The sequence below is a fragment of the Chinchilla lanigera genome, unplaced genomic scaffold (genome assembly GCF_000276665.1).
Source record: "Chinchilla lanigera isolate Chin_1 unplaced genomic scaffold, ChiLan1.0 scaffold00038, whole genome shotgun sequence".
NCBI classification, from domain to species: Eukaryota; Metazoa; Chordata; class Mammalia; order Rodentia; family Chinchillidae; genus Chinchilla; species Chinchilla lanigera.
The window spans coordinates 3,257,172-3,282,613 of record NW_004955439.1 but is presented as its reverse complement, the minus strand read 5'-3'; the positions used below and the strand labels follow the sequence as shown (position 1 = coordinate 3,282,613).

Sequence of the window (25,442 nt, the reverse complement as noted above, 5' to 3'; positions counted from 1 at the left end):
GACGGGGAGGCTGTTTTCCTGGACCATGATTGGAGAACCACCAGCTAGCATCATGAGCTTGTTTCTTCATAGAGATAATAATAACATCTTCCCAAGTTTCATCGAATATGACATTTTACTACCGTAGGGAATATTACTAAAATTAGATTATTTTAAATTTAATAATCAAATAATAATTTAATTTTAAACTTATACAGTAAAACACAAACATTGTATGTTTTTAAACACTAACAATACATGTTCATTGCAAACAGTTAAATATTTCAGAAATATGTGTAAAAGAAAATAAGCATCTAGTATACCAATCCATTTCTCAAAGATAATCACTATTTGCAGTTGAGGTACATCCTTGCATAATTACTTTCTCTGTAGTTTTATGCTTATATATAATACAAACATATTTTTGTTCTTGCAAAATAATAAGTCTTATATTCTATGTGTAGGTCAATATGTATAAAATTCCCATATCTCTACCTACAGGCCATGATTTATTTAGTCTCTTTCCTCACTTGACAGATTCTTAGATCATGTCCTACTTTTTAGCATTAGATCTACTTTACTAAATGCTAAAAATATTTTGAGCATCTTTTGTATACTTGAGAAACTTAAAACAATTTACATGTTATATGAGTAAAGAGTTATAATATGAAATATGACTGTTTTACTCTTTGTTTTTGAAACTTTGCAAGTAATACTGACAAAAAAAATGTTTCCCACTCACATTATGATTTCCTTCCGTGGGAAGCTTCATGCATATGTATAAGTAGCTGGATTACTGTAATCATTTTGAAATGTCCAATATATTCTTTATCTGTGTCATGGTTTAGGTTGTGGATTTTGATCGTGGTTTAGTATTGAATGCAGAAGGGAGGTACCTCCAAGATTCCCATGGAAATCCTCTCCGAGTGAAACTGGGAGGAGATGGTCGTACCATTGTGGGTAAGCAAGAATAGCTTTTAAGGAACAAAGTTGTATTGAATCAGCTATAGAATAACAAATGTTTTCCTCTTCCTCCTCACTTTTAATGGCTGTCTTTGATTCATTTGCTTTCAGCTATATGGGAAAAGAGCCTCAAAAGAGGCAGCACTCAGCATTTCTCTTCCACAACTTTAGTTACACTTTTCCTGAAGACACCACTCTCTAGAAATGTGTTTGTTCTTGAAACTGGCCATTTAGAGCAGGAGTCTGAAAACTATGGTCCAGGGGGAAATGCTATCTACTGCCTGTTTTTGTAAGGCCTATGAACTCAAAATAGCTTTTATGTTTTTAAATGATTGGGGAGGAGAGGATATTTTAGACATGTGACAGTTGTATGAAATTTGCACGTCAGTGTTCCTCTACAAAATATTATTGGATCATAGAAGCATTTATTATGAGTCATGTAGCTCATTTATTATGTATTGTTTATGTATTATCTATTACATTTTTCCCTACTGAGTCAAGCATAGCTGCAACAGAGACCATGTAGCCTCTTAGAGCTTAAAATATTTACTCTGTGGCCCTTTACAGAAATTTTGCCATCCTTGGTCCAAAGTAATAATATTCTTCTTTAGGAGTACGAATGACGTGAAGGAATTGTTTCCCTTACTAGACATGAACTACTTTCTGGGGTCATGGGGCATACTGATGAAAGATTCCAAAATCTGTGCATGGCAATACAGATTAATGGACATTATAATATGCCTAGAATATTCTAGGTAGCAGCAGATATTGCTGCCTCAGCTGATATACTTTACATTATTCCTTTGCATTTTACTAACTAAAATTTAATAATACATAAACTTTGAGAAGACACATTCCATTTGTATTTATTTCCTCTGGATCATTTTACCTTGTTGCATAGCTCTTGGTTGATTTTGTTTCAGATCTGGGAGGAACACCTGTGATCAGTCCTGATGGTCTCCCCCTCTTTGGGCAGGGGCGACATGGCAAACCCCTGGCCAATGCCCCAGATAAGCCCATCTTGAGCCTGGGAGGAAAGCCTCTGGTGGGCCTGGAGGTCATCAAAACAACCACCCTTCCCCCCACCACAACCACGTGGCCCACCACAGCTACGACTACTGTGCCTGTCACTACCACCCCTCGGGCCACGAGGGCCACTACTCGTCGCACGACCACCACCCGCCGCATGACCACCACCCAGCGCATGACCACAACCACACGCCCAACAACCACAGTCCGAACTACTATGCGGACAACTACCACCACCACCCCTGAACCCACCACCCCCATCCCCACCTGTCCCCCTGGGACCCTGGGACATCTTGACGATGATGGCAACCTGATAATGGGCTCTAATGGCATCCCAGAGTGCTACCCTGAAGAAGGTAACCAGCTTTGTTCAATGGTAACCCAACCCACTTAACTAGTTTGCTGCGTTTCAGAAGAGGGAGGCCAAGCCTGCAGGAGAGGGGTAAGTAATGTGCATAGCAAAATGCGAGTTAGAGGCAGCTGTAATCCCAGCAGTTTTGACAGTACTGTGTTGCAATCAGGGTTGTGAGATTCAACAAGCAAGAAATATTGCACGGGACATAACTATATAAAAATGACTTGCTGTTTATCTGAAATTCAAGTTTAATTTGGTACCTTGTGTTTTATGTGGCAGCCCTTGTCACAACCCAATCAGAAATTTAGCTAACATTTGTCACATAATTGGTTTAGGTAATGTTTCCCAAAGTATTTCCCACTGGATAGTAGTAGATTGTGGGTGTTATATTTTTGAAAAGCAAAACAAAATATTCTGTGATTAACTATGTGATTTAAACAAGGTTTGATAAATTTCTTACTGTTGGATCATTGAATAGTCTCATTTGAATCTCTAAGAAAATCAGTGTTTGACTGATGAACACCCCAGTCAGCCTTCCTTTTGGAAAATGGCAAGCCTCGAGGGGTTAGGCTTCCCCTGGGAGCTTGGGTTTCCCATAGGGTGGGAAGCGCACCATTTCTCCTGCTTTTCTATACTTGACCTAGGCTGTGCTATCTGGCTGTGGTTAATGTCTGTCTGTCTTACTGCTGGGAGTAGATTTTTCCCACAAAAGAATGGGAGCTAGAACATGTTTATCCAGGTTGTGGTAGAGGTGACATGTTACTACCATCCTTTCTGCTCAGGCCTCTTTTCAAACAGCTTTGGAAGATGCCATCCTAGACTTGCAACAGGCATAGTGGAGATAAATCCCTCTTCTTTGTCTCAGGTTGACAGAAGTTGCAATGTTGGCCATAAAGTTTATATCTTCTTAGGCTAATGCAGAGTAAAGGCCTTCCTTTTCAGGAATCATTTGTATGCCTGGAATTCTTAACAGTGTCACTTACTATGACAAGCCCAATCACTGTGAATACAAAATGCAGTGTCCAAAATGAGAATCCTGATTGAAGCCATTCTTTAAATGGGAAAATGCCAAAGAAACAGGAAAACTGTACAAAAAGTTCAAACCAAAGCATAAGGAAATGCACACAGAAGGAGAGGACCACTGGGCAGAAGACTCTTAACGCTGCTTATCCAGTGAGTACACATTTGAATTTACCACTGAGTTTCTAGAATCAGAGTGATTTCTTTCTTCTGCATATCTTAACGTGTTTATTTTTAAATACAGAAGTATAATTAAAATAAATACTTATTTAATAATTGGCTGTGAATAAAAGTGATTATTTTAGATTTGATTTTGATTATTGTTGTTACTTTGCTTTTTATTTTGCTTTTCTTTAAGCCTTGTAATTATTTTCATATGCCTTTTTTTGGACTTTAATTTCAAATGAAAGTTCTGTTTTTCTTGGGATTTGTGTCTCTTTTCTTTGCAGATCATGTTCTCTCTCTACATATAACTTATATTTATATATATAACATATATGTTACATATAAAACATATATAACATGTATAGCACACATAATTCTCTAAATATATATGCACATATATCACTTATATTTATTCTTTAGATTCTCTAATCCAAGCCACAGAATAATTTGTTCCCAGGCAGCCCTTTGAAAAAAGTCAATACAAAGTCTTGTGTGAAAAATTAACTTTGGAGCAGCAGCATATCATCAATATGCTAGTATACTAGATACATTATTTTAAAAATACTTCTGTATAGCCTATCTTTTCATTACTGGTATATCACTACCAACTTCATTAAACATTTTTTCTTGCATTAATTCTGATTCATATATAGAAAGCTGCACATATTTAATTTGCACAACTCCTCGAGTTTGGGGATGAGAATACATTTGTTAATTCATCATCACCATTAAGGGCACAGACGTATTATCTTTTGTCCCCTTTAATTGTTAGTATTATTCTTTTGTTTTCATTTCCATCTCATTTCTTGGAGTTGCTTTTCTCTCCCCATCTCTGAGTTCCCCCCTACTGTCCTAATATTCATATATTGTCCTTTATTGGCTTCCTTCCATTAGCCTCAACTCACCTTACCGCCAAAGTTCACTTCAACACACCCTTACCGAAGGCAACTATGAGACAGATATTTGGGAATGCACAGTGTAGTCTCCACTTCTTCCACTGTTGGACTGTGCACTCTAGGGTCAGTGATGGAGAGAGATATCTGGTATGGAATCAGGGTCTAAAGATAGCTTGAGATTTGCAAATCAGAGTCAAATTGCTCTAGAAAAGCTATAAAATACATTTGCTGTTTCTTGGTTGAATGTCCTATAAGTGGCCTTGATATGCAGAAGTTCTTTCTGTGAATACCATCTTGACACTCAGAGCAGAGACAGGCTCTCAGTAAGACTTGGGTATCAGCTAAGGGACCATCCCAGGTCTCCTTCAACATGTAACTTACAGCACCACCTGCACGCAATCCTCATCACTGGCTCTACCTCTTGTGTTAGTATTTCTCTTATGCATCTTCTCTTTGCTTGCATGGAGTATAGTTCAGTATTTTCACAAATGCTAGAATCCCGTGTGTACACACACAATCAGCGTTTGACAAGCAGTATTTTGGGTGTGGCACTTTCAGCCCTGCAGCTTGAAGTGTTTGTTGTTGGAGTGGTTGTGGTTTGGAATGTGCATTAGTGACCAATGATGAGTTCAGTGAGGGTCCCTTGCAAGTCCCCTTCTAGTTGGCTACTTGGCCCCCACTTTTATTTGGCCCCTTGCCATTCTATTTCTTTTGCAAAGTCCTAACATTTTGTGTATAGCCCTCCAGGCTGAACAGTATCTTTTTTAAATCTCAAAGTATTTATTCTAGTTAAATCGTGCCTTTCTCTTTTCTTTTAAAACTTGACCTTCAAATAATGTTCTGGGAATACCTTTGGGCTGTGTAGTGATTCCAGTAATTCAAATAGTATTTATGTGTGCTTCCTCATTGGTTATGGATGCCATACTTCCCTGTAGGCAAAATCACATTATATGCCTGTTTTCTGTGTATTATTGCATTTTACACTCCTTACATGCACACACACGAATGCATGCACGCATGCACATACACACACACCATTTTTTTTCTTGATTTGATTTCTTCATTTGATAATAAACTCCTTGTAGCCAAGACAGTGACTTGTGCTTCATCTCTAATTTCTTATAGGTCTTAGTCTCTTTCCCGTTATTGGGACAAAATACCCAACACCTATAACTTAAAAGAAGAGAGGTTTACTTTGGCTTGTGGTTTTTAGTGGATCCAGTCCATAGTTGGCTGGCTTCAAAGCAGGAAGGGCATGGTAGAAAGGTCTGATGAAGGAAAGCTGCTGGTATCATGGTGGCCAGAAGCAGTGAGAGAAGGCAGGAGGCTGGGAAGCAGAGACATCCTTCCAGGTCATGCCACCAATGGCCCACTTATTCCAACTAAACCCTGCCTCTTAGCAATATGCTCAACTCTGAACTCTTCAGTGAATTAATCTACTGATGAGTATAGCAACCCCACAATGCAATCACCTTTCAAAAGCCCAGCCTCTGAACACATGAACTTCTGGGGGGACATCCTAGCTCGAAACCATCATATTATAGTACATAAGTTGCATCTTTTTTTGGGTATCTACACAGTAGCTTGAGATGTAGGTGTTGTCTGTTTTCAACCTGGGAAGTAAAATCCAGTCCCCTTTGTTTTTCAGGTTCTGTCTCTACACTAGATCTGATGAGATTGCAGGTGTTTGGAAATGTTAAAGCCAACTGAACATTCAAGAATTTGAAACAGGACCTTGTTGCATGTTACACAGAAATTCACTTGAGCTGGAACCACACAGCACATGGAAATATGCACAAGTTCCAATGGCCGTCATTTCCCTCCTCTCTCTGAACTTCTGCTGAGGACAAATTTTTTCCTGTTTTGTATATCTCTGGAATTGAAGCTCTGATTCTTTAGTGGTATTTTGAACTCATGTTTTTCATGACCATTGATAAACTGCTGAAGAGAATAAGCTACATTACCATGGTGGATGATTGGCAGCTACTTTTACACACAGAGGTTCAAGTTCTTGATGTGGATGCAGGGTGACTTATAACAAGCCCAGTTTTACCAAGTTCCAGATGGTTCATGGTGGCAATTGGATGGAAGCTACTTTTATTTGGAGTCAGGATGGTGCTAGCTTAGAAAAAATTTCTCTGAGTTGATTTGGTATTTAAATAAAAAAGGATTAAGTCACTCAATAGGAAGTTCTCTTATGCCAGAGGTCTGGGCTGTCATGCATCTCAAGAAGTGATCTCGGTTTGCAGGTAAAAGCATCATTCCTGTGACCTACTGCATGTACAATTTCAATATGTCCAGGAGCTACCCTTCCCACCAGGTATCCATGAAAAAAACTTTCTCCTTTTCTTGTTCTCCTGGAATGCAAACATTACAGACTTTACTCATCTTTGACCTGGATAAATATAATGAAAGAAATGAAACCGAACTGATACTCAGGAAAAGTGAGAATATGTTTGCAAAAGTTAAATTGACAAGGGAAAGAATACGGTATGCAAGGAACTTAGGGCAAGATAACCACAAACTTGAGTGGATATGAACCTGAAAATGAATTGAACAGGCCCAGAAGTAATTTATCTTGGATCCAGACATCTTGACATTGGAATGACCTACAGAAAAAATATGTTTGGTAGTTTTTCATTGAAAGGTGGATAAGCTACAACTCGTTTCCTGTTTACATTCCCTGATCTTATCATAATGTGCCGGTTTAGCACCTCAAGAGTGGGCAGGTGGTGGGGTGTGTCACAGGCTTCTGCTGATCATGCTGTAATCTGCACAAGGGCTGAGCAGATTCGAGATGCCGCTGTGCTGTGCTAGTGGGTTTTGTTTGCATCACCCTAATGTTCATGACTTTCATCACACCGGGCTCCAAGAAGGCTGGTAGAAATATTACATCGGAATATCACTGGGTAACGATCAGTGATTTCCTAACAATAAAAATAGCAAAATTGGTGCATATGATTTTTTTTGGTAAAGGGACTTTATATACCTCCTACTTCATCTCACTGTGGGATGATAACTCTCATAGAGCATCTTTTGGGTTTATAAACAACTGGATTAATTACTTCAAGTTTTAAAAAGGAGAGGCAGTTTTATAAAGTGTAAAGTACATAGTCTTTGGAGCCAAAGGACTTGTTAAGTTCAAATTCTGTCATTAAACAACCGTCATTCAGACTTGTTGTAATTCCTCTTAGACCCTTGGTGTCCTTGCTTGAGAAATGGGTATCATAAGCCTGACATCTCTCAAGGATGCTTTGTGAGGATGAATGCAACTAGTGTATACATAAAAGTATCCGATGTGCAGAAGGAATCCAATAAATTGTAGTTCCTTCTTTTTATTATCCCCCACTACCACTTAAAAGAGAATTTTCAAAGTGCTATACTTGTGGGCTTCAGATCAAAAGGAGGGAAGGAGTTCTTTTGAGCTTTTTGAGTTAGAAACTCTTTTTTTCTCAAGATTTTATCAACCATAGGGAGATATTCTTCCTTTTATAGTTGCATTATTCCCCAAGTACAGAAATAATACAATTGCTTCTGTCACACCTTCTAAAAAGACTTCTGCTTAGATGATCCAGATTATGGAGCCAAAATGCCTTCTTTTCCTTCAATCATTTGGCTTTTTTTAACCCCATTTTCCTCATGCCCACAATATCAGTTCAATCATTAAGGGAATGTTAGGAATAGTTCTTGTAATTAGGTTTCTTGAAAGACATTTGGAAAAATCTCTTGTTAAATTCTACAAATTGCATTGAAAGTATAATTCTGTAGTTATACTAGATCCAGTGGTTAGTGAGCCTAAACTATTTTGAAGAGAAATTTCTAATCACTGGCAGATCCTTTCCAAAGGCAAGTTATAGAATGTAATTAGTACTGCATTGGAAATCATACACAAGTTAAATCTAATTAGTGCTGATTTAGCTCCTGAGTTGGGAGATAGGCTGAGAGTTTAGAAAAGGAGAGAAGCACAGGGAACTTGATTGGTACAGTTTTGCCAAAGCACAGAGTAGAAGAGGCAGGAAATTATGTCGCTTCTAGAATATTTCAGAGGCAAAATTGAAGGGTAGAGAGAAGGGAGGTAGATGAGTAGGAGCTCACAGGTGAAAGGTTTGATGTCACCATCCCGAGTACCAACTTCTCTCCCACAGCTTTTTGAGCATGTGTGTGTGTGTGTGTGTGTGTGTGTACAGACTGTAGCATGGTGGCCATGCGGTGCCTCAGTGTCCAGTGCTGCAGGCAAGTGGGCAGGGGACAGAGGTGGCAGCCAGGGTGGCAGAGAGGGCTCTGAGTCTGGGAGCCCACATCAGTGAGGTGTTCACTCCTGGTCAGTAGGGTTCTTGGATTGGTCTCTTCTGAGCCCAAAGGAAACGGGGCCTGGCCTCCATCTCAGTGTTCTGGAAAACTGAGGAGATGCTGGCTTTGGTGACTCGTTTCCATGGTCTGCTGAGGGTCAGTGAATCTTTATGCTCTGGCTCCAGGGCACTGAGGAGCATTGAAAAGCCACTTGGGCCTCCGATGACCGTCCCTTCCCTCTGCCCTCCCTAGATGAGTTCTCAGGCCTGGAGACAGACACAGCCATACCCACAGAGGAGGCCTATGTCATATACGATGAAGGTAAGAGCTGACTTCAGATACTTAGATGCATTCTTTCTTGATGTGAAAGAGGATCTTATTTTAATTACTGCATGATGATCGTGATAATAGTTTCTTTCTGGGGTGGTGCCGAGGAAGGTGGTTTGAACTTCCTTCTTCCAAGTCACCTTCCAGTTCATATTTGATGGAAGAAAGGAAGCATGTCTGGTATACAAATTCTGTTGCTGCCCCCCCCCTCCATTTGTAGAATAATGCAGCTACTCTGACCTCCTTAAGCTCAGCCCTTCTCTTTCTCATCCTTTTCTCTTCATTTCTAATTACATAAAAAACGTAGTACTATAGATTTGATTTCTTACCACAAAACCTTTTTAAGGAATGGTAAGTTTAAGAATACCATTTGGATAGCATCTGGAGCAGTCTCTAATAAGTTACAACTAATTCCATTGTTATTCTTAGGACCCTGGGATGCTGTGCTTTGCAAGTTGCCTTTGCAGTTGAAATGTTAAGGGGGAATCCTGGCCCCCTCCATCTGACTTTTGACACTTGGGCTTTGGGTGTTTGCAGGATGTACTTTGCCTTGTCATCAGCCATTCATAACCTGATTGTCTTAAATCACGGCTGTGTGAATAACGTCATCTTTGATGCTTTATTTATTCATAATGAAGTTTGATATAGTGCTTTAATCCTACTAGTTTTCAAACAGAAACTGACCTGAAAGAAAAATGGACATTAGGAAGCAAAGAACTTCTTAACACCTTTGAAAGTATTAGCGTCTTTTTATTATCCTTGAAGAGTTAAAAGGAAGGACAAAGTTTTCTTTTAACATGTTAAAAAGATAAGTTCTTTCAAATTCTCTTAACAGCATTGTCTACCTTTTGCCGCAGAGTAAAGTGCACACACAGAAGACGGATTTTTTAAAAAAATTAAAATATTTTCTGATGTGACCTTTTATGGCTCTCAAAGGGAAAATTGGGTAAAAAATGATGACCTTGGGCCAGTGACATGGTTGGATAGATTGTAAGGGTCTCTCCAACTCTGATTCTAAGCCCTCGTTTTTGTGGACATATGTATTTAGTTGTTCTCTTCCTTTCTTTTTATGTGTGGCTGCATTTCTACAGGAATCAAAATGGAGAGAAATAATATTTTAGTAGAAACAAATTATGTTTAGGCATACCAACGAATTTTGTGTGTGTATGTGTGTGTGTGTGTGTGTGTGTATGCATACATGATAGAATCTACAATTGAATCTTAAGAAAATACCATTTGACTGTCAACACTGCCCCTTTTCTGGAAGTGCCTCATTACAAAGCTTTTGTATCCTTTCAGACTATGAATTTGAGACCACAAGGCCTCCGTCCACCACCAAGCTCACCACCAAGCCCACCACCAAGCCCACCACAAAGCCCACCACCAAGCCCACCACCAAGCCCACCACCAAGCCCACCACTGCTGCTGCCACACCGAAGGTCATCCCTGAGGAAGGCTCCATCAGTTCTTTTCCTGAAGAAGAATTTGATCTGGCTGGGAGGAAACGATTTGTTGGTAAATATAGCTTCTTAGTCAGAAAAACATGGTTTTTAACTTTTGTCCCTTGAAAAGGAGCATAACTAATCTCTTGGTCTGGCCAAGGCAGTGCGTTTTGAGAAGAAATTTTCCTGGAGTGAAGTTTCCATTTGGGGTAATTTAGACAGTCAGGCCTGTTTAGATGCATGTTAAGATGCATGTGCTTTCTGCAAAAGTCGGAAGAGGGGAGCTTGGGGGAGAACACGTAGTATCTAACAGGGGAGAGTTTAGTGAGGAACACTTACAAATCATCCAGGCCAGGGAACAAGAGTACTTTTATGGTAGCCAGTCCTTCTAAGACAAGAATTATTTATCTCTAGTCCTTCTCTGCATGTTACTTGTGAAATTCTTCCTAAAAGGTTAGTAGCTTACTGAATGGAGCCACTAGCAGAGATTGTATCACAGAACCATATTTTTTTTCAGTTATTTTGTTTAATTTTCATTTTCCTCAATGGCTTGGGGGTCCATAAATTCATTTTTCTATTTTTTTTCTCAGCAATTAAAACAGTGTCAACAGGAAAGTCTATGTAGTTCAACTGTGTTTCATTTTCTTCCCAAGTCCCCTTTTCCCAGGCCCTTAATGAACTTCGCTAATGAGGCAGTTGGATGAACATGCTTCTAAGTGGAGACAAGCAACAGCTTAAATTAATATCACACTTTTCTGTTCCAAAAACAAATGCCCTGCCATGAGCAGAGAACAAGTTTTGCCAGCTAAGATGCAGTGATGGAGTGTGCAAACCATGTGTACTTGAAGAGCAAGACTATGAAGCTGAAGTAGCGTTCCTGAAGCCCATGCCAGTGCTTGTGCATGGTGGGCAGCAACGGGGCTAAGTTCACCAAATGCTCAGACTTTCTTTAACAGTTCTGCGGCAGAAATGGAAATTGCTTTCAGTGCTATTGTTAGTTCTGCCACAGAGCTCCTTTGAAGGCTGAAATGCTATTGTCTGACTGTTTTCTTATGTCTATAACTCTGTAGAGCATAATCGCCTCCTCTCCAAAACTTCCTAGAGAGATCAGTACTAATCAGCTTAATTCAGTACTAATCATTGGAAAATGGAAGAGTTAAAAATTGCATTCAATCCTAACAACCATTGAGAATGAGAGATGCAAAGAGGAAATGGGCTGTTTAGAAATTACTAGATACTGCTACTGGGGAGCACTTGAGAGCCTCCCATGTATAAAACCTGAACCTCAATTCCTTGGCATTTTTAACTTCTTTAAGAGTGGGATTTAACAAAAAGAGCTCTGGGCTAGAGGCAGAGAGTCTTCTGTTTGGCCCTTGTTTGTGGGCACATTCTCTCATTAACAGGCTCAGCTGTAATTGGTACCACCCATATCCTCCTGCCTGATTCGAAGGCCCCTTCTATCCCTGGAGATCAGATGTGTAGGAAGAGTTTCAGCATATCCATAACTAGCATTTTGTAACTGTGAGTACCTATTAGACTGAACAACAGTATTATAGAAGGCTGCTTGGACCTGGCCTTATGCATAGATATCCCAGAGGATTGTGGAGTTTGTGAAACCCAGGTTGTAGGGGTGAGGCTCAAGGCTGTCATCTTGATTGGTGAGTATTTTTTTCTGGTCCCAAGATAGTCAGGGAACTGAATCTTAATGAGAGAATGTTAGTTGACTTTAGTGTGGGCCTGACTCACACTTCTCTACATGTTTGGGCATAGAAATGGCAGAATACTATGAGCTCACATTACATTGAATTACAGTCTGGGAATATTTCAAAATCACTTTGAGGTCACAGTCATCACTGTTGACAGGGGAATAGAATCTTTTGCAACCACCAGACTGAAAAGTATGAACACATGGATTCATGTAGGGGAGGAGAGATATGTTTTTGAGTTTGGCATCAGGACTGATGGCTTGGGAGTCTCTGTCTGGCAGAAAAAGACTGAATAGTGGGTCTGACTCTGTGGAGTAGATGCTTTGTTTCTCCTTACAGAAAAAACCTTCAGCATTCTAATTGGGTATCTGTTCTTTTCTAGCTCCTTATGTAACATATCTGAATAAAGATCCATCAGCCCCATGCTCTCTGACTGATGCTCTGGACCATTTCCAAGTGGAGACCCTGGATGAAATCATTCCAAATGACTTGAGGAAGAGTGACCTGCCTCCTCAGCATGTTCCACGGAACATCACTGTGGTTGCCATGGAAGGCTGCCACTCATTTGTCATTGTGGACTGGGACAGAGCAGCCCCTGGAGATGTGGTTACAGGTGTGTCCTTTGCAGATTTTCAGAGTTCCCATTAATCTGCATATGGGAAATATAGACAGTTAAAGATGGGTAGATGCATGGATGGATGTACAAATGAATGAGTTGAATGGAAAATGTAGGTGTCTTTTTTTTGATGAGATGAAATGTAGGCAACAATGGAAACCTCACTGGATGCTGTAAAGAGCCCTGGAAGGAAGTCAGAAGTTCTGAATCCTAGTCCCAAATAGGGGTGTATGATCTTGAGAGAGCTACTTCATTTCCTTTTGTTTTGGTTTTCTCATATGCAAAATATCATTACATCTCTAGCATTATATAATCCTTCAAGGGGCCAGCGAACCCAGGGAGCCATTTGTGAGATCAGCCCCTACAGCAAGAATGATGGAAAGTCTACTAAACCATAACTCTGTCTCTTCCTCTTTCCATGTGGCTGATTGTTTCCAAATCAGCTTGTGTGCTTCTCACTTCCTTCTGTGGGAATGGAAATGATGCAAAACTGCCCATAAATGTTGAGCCTTCAGGCACTGGCCTGAGAGATATTCCTACGTACATGTGTCTGTGAGGTTAGGTCTGTTGAAATAAGTTTTAATAGAAAGAGAAATTATATTTTCTGTGAATAATCCCTTCTTTTGCAAATGATTCTTTCTGAGCCTGTGAGCTGTGTAAGAGGAAGGCATATATGTGTGACTATGTATGCATCTTGAGCTGGTAGGATGGTATTGAGGTTTGGATCTGAACATTATCTACCACTATCATGCTAGTGTAATTCATATAATTCTAAGTTTCTAATGCTTTTTTAGTTTAAAGAGAATAAAAAAATAATAACAAAATAAGAACAACATAGTCAAAAACAAAACAAAGCAAAAACAATAAAAATGATGCAAGGTTTCAAAATACAATGACAGGAATTAACAGTGATTGTTATATTGCATATGTTATCTCCAGTGAATTTGCCCAGATTATCAGATGTAAGAATGTAAGATTGATCAAACCATTAAAGAGAATGAAAAATAATAAAAACATTAAAAATAATACAGAGCTTCACTAAACAAGATGGTAGGAATTCATCAAGGGTTGTTATAGTTCATATTGTTGTCTTAAAATTAGTTGTTCAGATTACCAGATATAAGCAGGCAAAATGGGTCAAAAAATTTCAAGCATTAACTGTTCCTTTCAGTAAACCATTAGACATCATCAGTATAGTCATCCCAGCTATCTGTATATATATTTTTCCCCCTTGTTTTTTTCTTTTTCTCCTTTTGCTCATCCCACTTGTTCATTCCTTTGAGCAATTTCTTTCCCTTTCATAATATCTATTATACATTTTGGGTTTTATTTACTCTTTCAAGTTCTTATACTAGGGAGACAATATGATGTTTACACATGGGGTCTGATTTATTTCACCTATGAGTATGGTCTCTAGTTTCATCCATTTACCTATAAAAGCATCAAGTTTACCTTTTTAATAGCTGAGCAATACTCCACTGTATAAAAATATCACAACTTTTTTGTTCATTTCCCCACTGATGGGCATTTGTTTTTTTTGCCAAGATTTAGCTGTAACAAATTGTGCTGCTATAAACATGGGTGCACATATATTGCTGTGGTATGATGTTTTTAATTCTTCTGGGTAAATTTGTAGTGCTTTTGCTGCATGTCCCCAATATTGTCTTTTAAAATCGGAAAAAATGACGAAGAACAGCCAAAGAGCAACTTCTTTTAGGGAGTTTGCATAGGGGCCCCAAACCCAGGGAAAAAGACAGAGGAAATAATGTTTCTGGACATTTTTTCAGGTGTGGCTGAAAGAGTGAGGAGTGCAGTGAGGGTGTAGGATTAAGGAATTTGAGTCTTTGGTGTATCTGAATGTTCTGCTCACCTCATGATGTCTATAGAGACCAATTTCTATGAAAATTTCTGCATGTTCTTAAAAGAAAGCAAATAAATCAATGGATGCAGGAAAGCTTATAATCAAGACAGTCAGAAAGTTCCTTTATTAATTGAATATAGTTTTATGAATGACAATGTTTAAGAGCAAGCAAGTAAGTATATAGAAAAAAGAATGGAAAATCCATAAGTATGTATGTGCATGTATTTATTTATTTTTGAGACAAGGTCTTGCTATGTAGTTCAGAATGGCTTTAAATTCATTATGTAGCCCAGGCTGGCCTTGAACTCATGATGATAACCCTTCTTCCCACTTCCAAATGCTGGAACTACAGGCACATGTTACCATGCCCAGCTGAAAATTTTAGTTTGAGCTCCTTAGCTTTTGATCTCTTGTGGAACAGATTTTTTTACACAAATGTGCCACTTTGTTTTGAGTCCAGGCTTCTGAGAAACACTGGCTGCAGAGTGAGAGAGTTGGCCACATTAGAGGTACCTCAAGGGCTCTTGGAGCAAAGAGCAAGCTTTGGAGACTCCCATCAAAATGTCTCTGGACTTGATTCTGATGCAACTGCTCAATTACCCTGTAGAAGGTGGCTTAATGAAACACTTTCCTGTTAACTTTGCCATTGGTCATTCCTTTCAAGCCCCCCAAAGCATCTGAGAGATTCCAGTATCCTTACATTATTCGTATACCCTACATCTAGTCCAAAATGATGCCTCAGTGTCCCAATCATGAGAACAGGTATGGATGTGGTATTTATGGAGATTTGAGGATTCCCAATGTTAAGTTTCACCAGCTCTTTCCAGGCTAATTATGGTGGAACATTTCAGTGCATGGTGTCTCTGAATATAGAAGGAAAGGAGAAGATAGTGAGAGCTCTTCATCAGTAAGTGAATGGAGCACTGTCTTTTCTTCCTGCAGAACAGAGAAACCAAGTAGACACACAGATACACTTCCTAACTAAATAGACATCACATGATGGGGACCCACAGCAGGCATTTGAACTTGGTGGTACATGAGCGTGACGTGGACTGCTGATTTTTGCTTGCCATTCCTTTTGTCACAAGCACCCAAGTCGCCATATAACAAGGTGGCATCCAATCAGTAAGAAACTTCCTACCAGTAAATATGGCTACAACTAGTTGCTTTCTCAAATCACTCCACATGAATCATGTGGTCTCTTCATTATGCATAATTCTGTGGGAAATTACCAATATGATGACCTCAGTTTCTCAGGACCAGCTTGTCAGTCAATCTACTGCAGCTGGTTTTGGTAAGAACACCAGAGAAATTAGGAGTTCCACTGTGCTCAACAAATAGATTAGCAAAACCCTGAAGTCTCAAAAACCAGACATGAAGATCACTACACACTAGAAGCACATGGGCAGCATGAGATTCTGATGGAAGCTAAAGGTCAAAGATTCTGAACTTCACTAATCCGACTTCCTATGGCACAGACATGACCTCAGTGCACCACTGCATGGACCATTGTGTGCACAAAATGTCAGTAAATATGTATGATATCATGTTACTGTTGTCAGAGGAGGAAGGGATTTTATGGAAAAAGTAGCAATTACATTAGTCAGTTTTCCATCACTATAACAAAATACCTGAGATAATTAACTTATAAAGAGAAATATTGGCTTATGGATTTGGAGTTTTCAGGTCAGTCTCAACTCAGATAAGCCTATTGCTTTTGGCAAGGGCAAGGGGTTTGTGATAGAGCAAAACTGCTCACATTATGGGCAGGAAGCAAAAGTGAGAAGGAGGAAGAGGCCAGTCCCTTTTGAAGGCACATCCCAATGATGTAGGGGCTCATCAGTGGTTCCATGTCCTCCTACATGTTCTACCTTTCCCAGTAGTGCCAGCCTGAGGACCATGTCTAGAAGACGTGGGCCTCTACATGGGCCTTTGGGGGACACTTATCTGAATCATGGTAGCCTCACTTCAAGGGTTTGCAGAAAATATTTGTTAAAAATATAGAAAGAGTCTTCCAGGAAGCACTGTGGGAAGGGTTTCAGAGCCAGGTCCACCTGGCTTCTGGTCCCATCTTATCCATTTGTTAGCTGTGGTGTAGTTGTGTGTACCCATAAGCTGCTAAATAAAACAAAGTTCATCTCTTAGGTGCATTTGATGCTTTTGATCTTCCTCTTGACTTTCATGACCTAGTTCATGTCCTTCAGGGCACTGACCACAGCTGTATAATTTTGTTTGTGCACCATACTGCTTCTTGAGTTCATGGTATAGGACCTGACAAATAACAATTGCATATTTTAAAATTAGTGAATTTGAACTCACCAAGGCAATTAACATTATTGAGAATCAGTTTATTCATGTATTAAAATAAGTGATCAATATCTACATACAAGAATCATAGTAGTTGGGGATGGTGATGCTCACCTGTAATCTCAGCATTCTGGTAGGTTGCAGAAGGGAGATCAGGAGTTTGAGCCCAGTCCAGGTAACTTAGTGACTTAGTGAGATTCTATGTCAAAGTAGAAAAGTAGAAAAGAGCTGAAGATTTAGCTCAGTGGAAAGGTCCTGTGTTCAATCCCCAGTACCTACAAAAAAGAGAGAATAAATTAAAATAAAATAAAACAATTGAAAGAGCTTAGCCATCTGTGACACTTAGGAAGTGCTTGAAAAATGTATTTTTTTCTGTACACATAAAAGAATAGCATAAAGGATGCACTGAAATGTGATATGAACTTTACTTTGTCTTCTTGAAGGCTGTGCAAGTGTCAGAGTTGAGGGGCACACTTGGGAGATCTGTGATCAGAAAATGTGACAGGGCAGGGTGGATGATAGGAAGCAGAGCTGCCTGGTTGCTGGGCTTAAAAGGTCAAGGGCAGGCACAGACATCCCACAACTGGAAATTGGAAGCAAGACGTCACCAGGTGGGTGAGGATCTCTGAATCTGGGAGTCATTCGGCCACACCTACTTACCCAGCATGTAGTGCCAACATTCTTCATTTCATGTGAAGGGTAGTTATGTATGACTTTACCAGGAATTTCTTAAGTATTTGTGTGGAGGTCACTACCTTTCTCTTCTGCATGTTTTCTCTCTGTCTGTTCAAGATTAGATGTGATTAGTTCCAAGGAGCTGAGGAGGGCTAGGGAATGAAGGAGAGACAGAGAATGAAAGGAAGTAGGGAGCCAGCAGGTCATCTGGGAGTGTTATAATTTTGTTGCATCTGTCTGGACTGAGCAGAAGGCACCAAAGTTTTGTCTCATCCTATCCCCTCTCCAGAAATTCCCCCAATGGGCTGCCTGTGTATGTTCTCATCCTAGTCACACTTCTGTGTGACTGGTTGCTGGATGTTCACTGGATCTCTTCCTATTCCTGTTTCCAGGGTACCTAGTCTACAGTGCATCCTATGAAGACTTCATCAGGAACAAGTGGTCCACTCAAGCTTCATCAGTAACACATTTGCCCATTGAGAACCTGAAGCCAAACACACGGTATGCTATATCAGTCATTTAGAAGTAAACAACCAAAGAATGAGACCTGTGTGTGTGGTTATGGATACCCTCTGGTTAAAAATGAAGGATTACTCACATTTTTGTGAATTTGTCATTTAGTTCTCATAGAATATCTTTGAATGCTTTCCATGTGTCATATGTTTTGCTTGGGAGTAATTACTATATATTACAACTGTTAGGGTATTGCATCTCTGTTTTGTTACCCATTTTCCTAAATACTACTTACCATTAGGGAAAGAAAAGTTCTGTGTGTTGAAACGGAGTTGATCCAGCTTTAGTCACCAGTGTGTTGGTATTAGGCAACATAATCTTCATTAGCAGAGCAGCAGTTACTAAACATTTCAATTAACTGGTACTCAAACACTCTGGAAAAATCCTAATCTGTAGTATTTTCCAATTTCCATGGTGTAAATATTCTTATCATGGCCAACTTCAAGCTATCACTGGCACACAGAATACCTGTGTAGTTCCTGATTGACTCCCACAGGCTCCTACCGGCAAATTCACCACTGTTGTGCTGGGTCACTGGGCTTGCTTGGTAAAGAGCTCAGAGCGGTGTGAAGGTGGCCCTGAAGTCTCTCATGTCTACCTAGAAGAGAACTTGGTGAAGATTGGAATAAAACACTCAAACAGACATGTGGTCTAGAGGATGGGATCTGAATAGCCTAGGGCATCAAGAGACTTCTGAACAAGCTGAAACATCTCCTGGGGACATTTTAATGTGCCATTCAGGCTCACTTGAACCAAGCTTTCATAATCTGTTATAAATTTAAGGATTTGGAAAATGAAAAACAAGTAGTAAACCATGAAGCTGAGAAAGCAGTTTTTCCACAAAAGTAATGAAAAGTTGAACAACCAGAGAAAACAAAAATGACAAAAATCAGAGAAAATGGGGTTAACGCCCTTTTTTATTTTGTGCAGTGACAGTGTTTTTATAGTACAGCCGCCAAATCAAAAAGCTGAAAGGTGCTGTCCAGATGTTTTGCCACATAACTATTGCAGTAGTACTTGAACTGCCTGCAAGCTCAATGTTGTCGCCATGACTTCTGCTGCCGTATTGAAGTTCATTTTTGAATACTGTCAAAAGATGTTTGTGTAAAATGACAACTCGCTTGTTCTTGCAGCAGTTATTTGTCCCATAGTTCATCCAATAAATTCTCCCTGAATGTTTACGCTGGGCCAGATACCATATAAAGAACACAGAGTTTGGGGTGTGGGGGTGAAATATTCATAGCTTTAATAGACCTTACAGTCCTATTCTTATAGAGCTTACTGGTGGAGGAGACAGAAGTTTTTTTTAAATCAACATAAACTTCCCCTGCCTAGTGTCATGAGGAAGAAGTACACCTGTTAGGAGAGTACAGAAAATAATACAGTTTTTCCCCCACCCTGAGCCTGGGGACAGAGGAGGCAGTCAGGTAACTTCCTGGGGAAGTCAGGTCTAATGCATAAGTAGTGGTTAAGCTGGAGAAAGACTGGTTGGGTGAGGCAAAATTGCTCCTGACAGAGGATGCCCCCAAACATGCATGTTCTAGAAAGAACAGGAGGCTCAAAGGGAGGCTACATGGACAGTGGGGCTTCCACCTTGTGCAGGCTTTTCTGCTCCTTCCTGGGATATATCCTCATTTGCTTTTGAGAATGAGTGCAGACTAGGATGTAGCACGCTTGGCTCCTCCAACTCAAATGTATTCAAAACCCTTCTAAACAGCACCTACATTTCACAGCCAGGACAGTGTAACTGTAATGTGGGGACACTCACTTTTCCTGTGTTACTCGAATGCAGAGCGACTCCGTGGTGTCTCTTTGGTGTCCAGATGTACGTCTGCTGAGTCAGTGTCTCCTCCTGTGGTATCCCAGTCCTCTAGGCCTCTGGAGAGCCAGCCTCAGAGTTGGCCCAGGACACAGGAAGTCAGTCTGTACAAAAGAGACAGAGCCTAACAGTCAGCTTTGGTTGTTTATAATTGGATCTTTTTTTTGCCTTGAACTGAGCATGCTTTACCTTATTCATGAACTTCAGCATCAGTCTCTCTCTGGAGTCTGAGATTTTCAATCCATTCTTATTGTACCAAGATTTGTCACTCCTATGGCTACTCGAGGCTGGTGCCAAAAGCTTATGCAAAATGGCAAGTCCTGGGCTGATTTTGTTGCTTGTATGAGGCAGAGAGGACTGTTATTCAGAGTATGAAATACATATTTTCATTGGTAAAAATGTACAGTGTGGTTTTTGAAAATGGGAATTTTACTTTTTTCATAATTTCACATTGTTTTTCAGCTCAACATATTTAAATTCACTTGGATACAGTAGGAGAAGTTCACAGGGGGATAAGTCTTTGGATTTAGCACATGGTGCTCTTCTGGAGGACTAGAATCTTATGGGGACAACAGCAAAGGTGGATTTGGAGAATACTTAGGTTTTGGTGGTAAAACAAAATTGATACAAACAAATCCATCTGAATGGTCCCTCTCAGCCTGCTGGTCATCCTTCCAATTGCACAGAGGTGCTTCCTCTGTGGAGCTTGGAGCAATGTTTTAGGACAGCAAGGTCTTGTTCAATAGAAATGTTGACATTGCATCCGATTATGGGCCTTTCCTTATGTTTTAGTTTCTTTTCCTGAAAAAAAAAAAAAAAAAACCAGTATGTGTAAAATTTGACCAGCGTCATTAATGTGTGCCAAACCCACTGCCTGAGTTGCCTGTGGAGAGTCACCTTAAATCACTCCACAACTACTGAATAAGTGCGCATAGCTGGGGAAGCATGCCCTGCTGAGTGAACTGAGATTTGGAAACACATATGTTCTTAATTGTGTATATCTTTTGAAAAAGAATTCAAAAAATAAAATACTCTGAAGTGAGATGTGAATAACTTAAGAAGACTTGTCTTACCAAATGGCTTTTCTTTGCTTAGTCAAAGCCATAGGAAAACATCTCTGTGTACTTTCAGGCCAGGGACAGCCTCAGGGATCATCTCTGCTAATAGGCTTCTGGCCAGGGCACTGAGTACAATGAGTGTAACCCTTCGTCCTTTGCATGTAAAAACTTTTAAAGTTTTAGTGCATTTTAATTAGTACTTAATCAAATAAAGAATTTTGGAATATTGAAATGTGACATTTTTGCTGAGCAAAAGCCAGAAGAAAAGACTCTGAAAGTGCAGGGTGGTCATCATTCACAGGGATGTTTACCTCGTCTTTTCCCACATGTAGTGAAGTCCTAGGAGAGCCAGGTGATATCTGGAACCTTAGAGATAAGGAAATCACAAATCTTGAGGGAGATACAGTGGGTCACGAGCATAATGCTGATCTCTGTGCTTCTCTAATCATTGCTTTTTATCTCTTCACCCCAGAGAAAGATACTTATGGTTCAGTCTCTCTCTAGATGAGCTGGCAGACACAACAGTGGACTTCCAGCACACTTGCTGCTCCGAAACAGATTTTAGTCCTATAGCAAAGCCTTTCTTTCCAGGCCTTTCCCACTTTTCCTTCCTGGAGTTGGTTGTCTTGCCTTGAGGAACAGAAGCTCATAACTCAGTGACTTGTAGGGCACCCATTTGTGGCTCTAGGGCCAGGCACAGTGCCTGTCATATACTCAAGACATCTTTGTCTTGTTAGTTCTACTGAAGAATCCCACGTCTGGCCTGATGTACTCGCTACCTGCCAATCACATGTCGCCTCATAGTTGGACCCAACATTCTGCTTTTCCACATGGACTTCAGTGATGATAATTAAACTAAGATTTCAGCTCTTCTCTGAATGTTTTGTTGCTCCAACTTCTTCTTGCCTGAGGAGCTCAGGGATCGAATCTTAAGCTGGAACGAGAGCAGGTCTCCTTAGGGATGAACTGGGAAAATTCCCCTGGAGTGGTGAGCTCATGTTGCTCAAGGGAACATGTATTATTTGAGCCAACTGTGTGTCTCATGTGCTTCTTCTATTCCCAGTAGCCATTGTCTACACTATGTGAATTATATTATTTTAAAAAGGTATTAAAATGAGAAAGTTTACAAAGCTATGAGGCTCATTAGTGATATGTACATTTGTAAAAAAAAAAAAAAAAGTGACTCCAAGTCAGCATGGGAACCTTTCTCACTGCACAGAAGTCAAATAAAACACTCTTTTAAAAGATGTTTTATTCCAATTTCAGGTATTATTTTAAAGTTCAAGCCAAAAATCCTCATGGCTATGGACCTATCAGCTCTTCAGTTTCATTTGTCACAGAATCAGGTACGGGCAACTTCATATGCTTCTTTGTTTTACCTTTCTTAAAAATGAAATAAGTAATGTAGGATAATGAGTATAACAGAGTGAAAATTAAAGTAGCAAAATCCTTGTTTTTCTATTTGATGTATTCGTGTTGAACATCACTTTATAAAAAAAAAAGTATTTTCCTTCCAAAATACTTCCAAAGTATTTTGTTTTTCTATTTGATGTATTCGTGTTGAACATCACTTTATAAAAAAAAAAGTATTTTCCTTCCAGTAGGTTAACACAAATAAAATTATCAACTCCCCAGGGAACACAAAGTCATTCCACTGAGGGAAAACTATAATTTTCAATCAGGTAGGAAAGATAAACCTCAATGTATCTATCCGTGCAGAATTTAGTTTCAAAGTTTAAAAAATTTCTTTTTATTGCAAACAACCAAAAAGCCTCATATCAAGTGGCTGAGGGGGAAGTTCTTTCTTCAATTAACCAAATGTGTAAGATCTAAGATCCTCTTTTAGTAAGAAGTGGAGATGTTAGACGTTTAATTAAAGTGGTAGTCATTCTTACAAGCAGTACATATCATTCAGAGCATTGTAGAGTACTGATGCGTAGAGTTCTCAGGCCCATCAGTAAAATCTTCAAAGGCTGGGGTCTGATGCCATAGATGCAGAGCTGGCCCACTATGACAGTGTCTTAATTACTTTTCTTTCATTGCTGGGACAAAATACCTGACATCCAAATTTAAGGAAGGAAATGTTTATTTAGCTTACAGTTTGTGGAGGTTTCAGTCCATACTTGGCTAGCTCCAAGGCAGAGTGGCACATGGCAGAGGGCAACGTTCATGGTGGCAGAATAGCAAAGCAACAAGAGCAAAAAAGGAGGAATGGCAGAGAGGAGCAAGCCTCTTCCCCTCACTTATATTGTAAGCAGGCTACCCCCACCTAAGGGGCGTGTAGCTCTCATAATCTCCATGCCCTCCTCTTGCACTGGCTCAGGATGAACACAAAGTAAGCACGCTGGTTCCCTGCTGAGTCACATAGTTAACCTTCTAAACTTCTCAAATTGACACAATAAACAACATCCCAGAAGGGTAAAGACATGTCCTCTTCACCCCAAGATGTAGAACTCCTAAGTCACTTAGCCAAATCTCTAGACTCCCTAAGTTGACACAATGTATCAACCATAATAGACGGTCAATAGGTTAGTGACTTTCTATCTAGGAAGCCAAATTGGAATCTGACCAATCTGGCTGAGCCAGCCCTGCATCCACAGGGCATACATTTGGTCAGATTATTTTTTGCACATAGCCTGATGCAGGAAATTTGTCACTAGAAGATATATTTAAGTATTGTGAATCAAAATATGTGAAAAAATAAAATTTATTCTGAGAACATGCTTTATACTGGAAATGTAGGCAGAGGACCTTAAAAGCTTTTCAACTATTTCATGTAAGAAATACAGTTCTTGTTAGCCATTAATAAGAAAGAACAAGGAAAAAGCATTAGCAGTGGTTAATTTTCTAAAGTAAAGAATACGTATATGGTTATGGCTGTATTTTATAAAATCAAAGTGAATCTTTGGCAACTATCAGAAGTAACTTGATCAAGGGCAACAATAAAAAGTAATTAAAATCCAAAATGCTACCAAGAAACTCAGATCTGAAATCTATCTGAGAGTAGGGAGCATGTGTGTAATTTCTAGTATGGCAAAAGAACTTCTGAAAAGCTAGCTCTCTTCTCCTCTCTCCCCTTAGTAAAGCTCACACCGTATCCTATGTGGGATTCTTTGTAGAGGTCCTACCTTGGACTATAAATAAGAATTTCAGGGTTGAGATCCACAAAATTCACATTGCGCTCCCAGGAGACCTTCACACACTCAGAAAGCCAACAATTATTTACTGAGGCCATCTTCACTTTACTCAGTCAGCTTGCTTGGGTCTCTCTCCCTATATCACCCTGCTGAAAGTGATTAGGTTACAACAGGAAAATCATCAAGTAAGTGAATTATGACATTAGCCAAATACAGCAATCTAAAAATTAATGTAGGAAGTAGATATATGTGTGTAACTCTGGATCTACTGTGAGGTTAGGATTTTTGTTGTCTGTGTCCCTATTGCTTTGAATTGTCCCCTTCCACCTCACCCTAGAATATTGGCGACTTTTCTAGCAGACTAATAAAACCTAAGACATCAAGAAAAGGATGTGAAACAAGCCCTTTCCCCTGGAGCTGATGGCAAGTCACTCAAGTTTGTACATACTAGCAGATGACATCAAATGAACTCTCTGTATGAAGAGCAGGGAGATTTGGGGTGATAGAATATTTCCTATGCTGATTGTGGGAGATCTTTAAGAATCTCTATACATGTTAAAATTTATAAGATGTTAAGGACTTGGGTTGTAACTCAGTTAGGAAGCTTGCCCAGCAGGGGTGATGTGTTGGATTCAATCCCCAGCACTGAAGATTTCATACACACTAAAGGGGAAATTTACTATGTGATAAGTTTTAAAAAATCTAAAAGAATGGTCTGTGTTTGTCTAGCCATTGATATTTTATAAAAATGAACTTTTTCTGAAGCAGAAATCCTTGAAACACAATTTTCATGTTCTCTTAAGTACTATTATTTCAGCTAAGGTATAGATACATTTTGAAAAGAGCTTTATTGTAGTATAAATGGCATACAATAAACTGCACCTTAATAGACTGAGCTGTACTTATACCCATGAATTCTCACCACTGTCAAGAAAGTGAACACATCCATCACCCTCATAGCGTCTTCCTGCTGGGCAATCTAGCTTGCTCACTCCCCCTTCTACCAGTCAGAGGTAGCTTTTTGTTACTATATTTTGTACCTTCTAGAATTTTACATAAGTGTCACACAGCATGTTCTTCTTTGACCCCCTTTCAGCATAATCATCTGATTATTCATTCCACTCATGTATATTGGTAGTTCATTCTCTTTTGGCACTAAGTATCTCACTGTATGGCTATGCCAGTTTTTTAAGTCCTATCACTTGTTGGCAAACATTTAGGTTGCTTCTACTTTTTTTTTTTGTTTGTTTGTTTTTCTTTTTGTTTTTTTTCCGGTACCGGGAA

At 39.6% G+C, this 25,442-nt stretch overlaps 1 protein-coding gene across 2 annotated transcripts in view; it reads left to right on the top strand.

Moving 5' to 3' along the window:
• The window catches only part of Fndc1 (fibronectin type III domain containing 1), a gene marked incomplete at its 5' end in the record, with an annotated part of 104,829 nt that overhangs the window by 74,066 nt on the left and 5,321 nt on the right, over positions 1-25,442 (top strand). For both annotated transcript variants that reach the window (XM_013517412.1, XM_005390511.2), the window contains 7 exon segments: positions 828-939; positions 1,866-2,327; positions 8,950-9,018; positions 10,324-10,539; positions 12,555-12,785; positions 18,024-18,132; positions 22,288-22,367. In XM_013517412.1, coding sequence (XP_013372866.1) covers positions 828-939; positions 1,866-2,327; positions 8,950-9,018; positions 10,324-10,539; positions 12,555-12,785; positions 18,024-18,132; positions 22,288-22,367 — 1,279 coding nt within the window.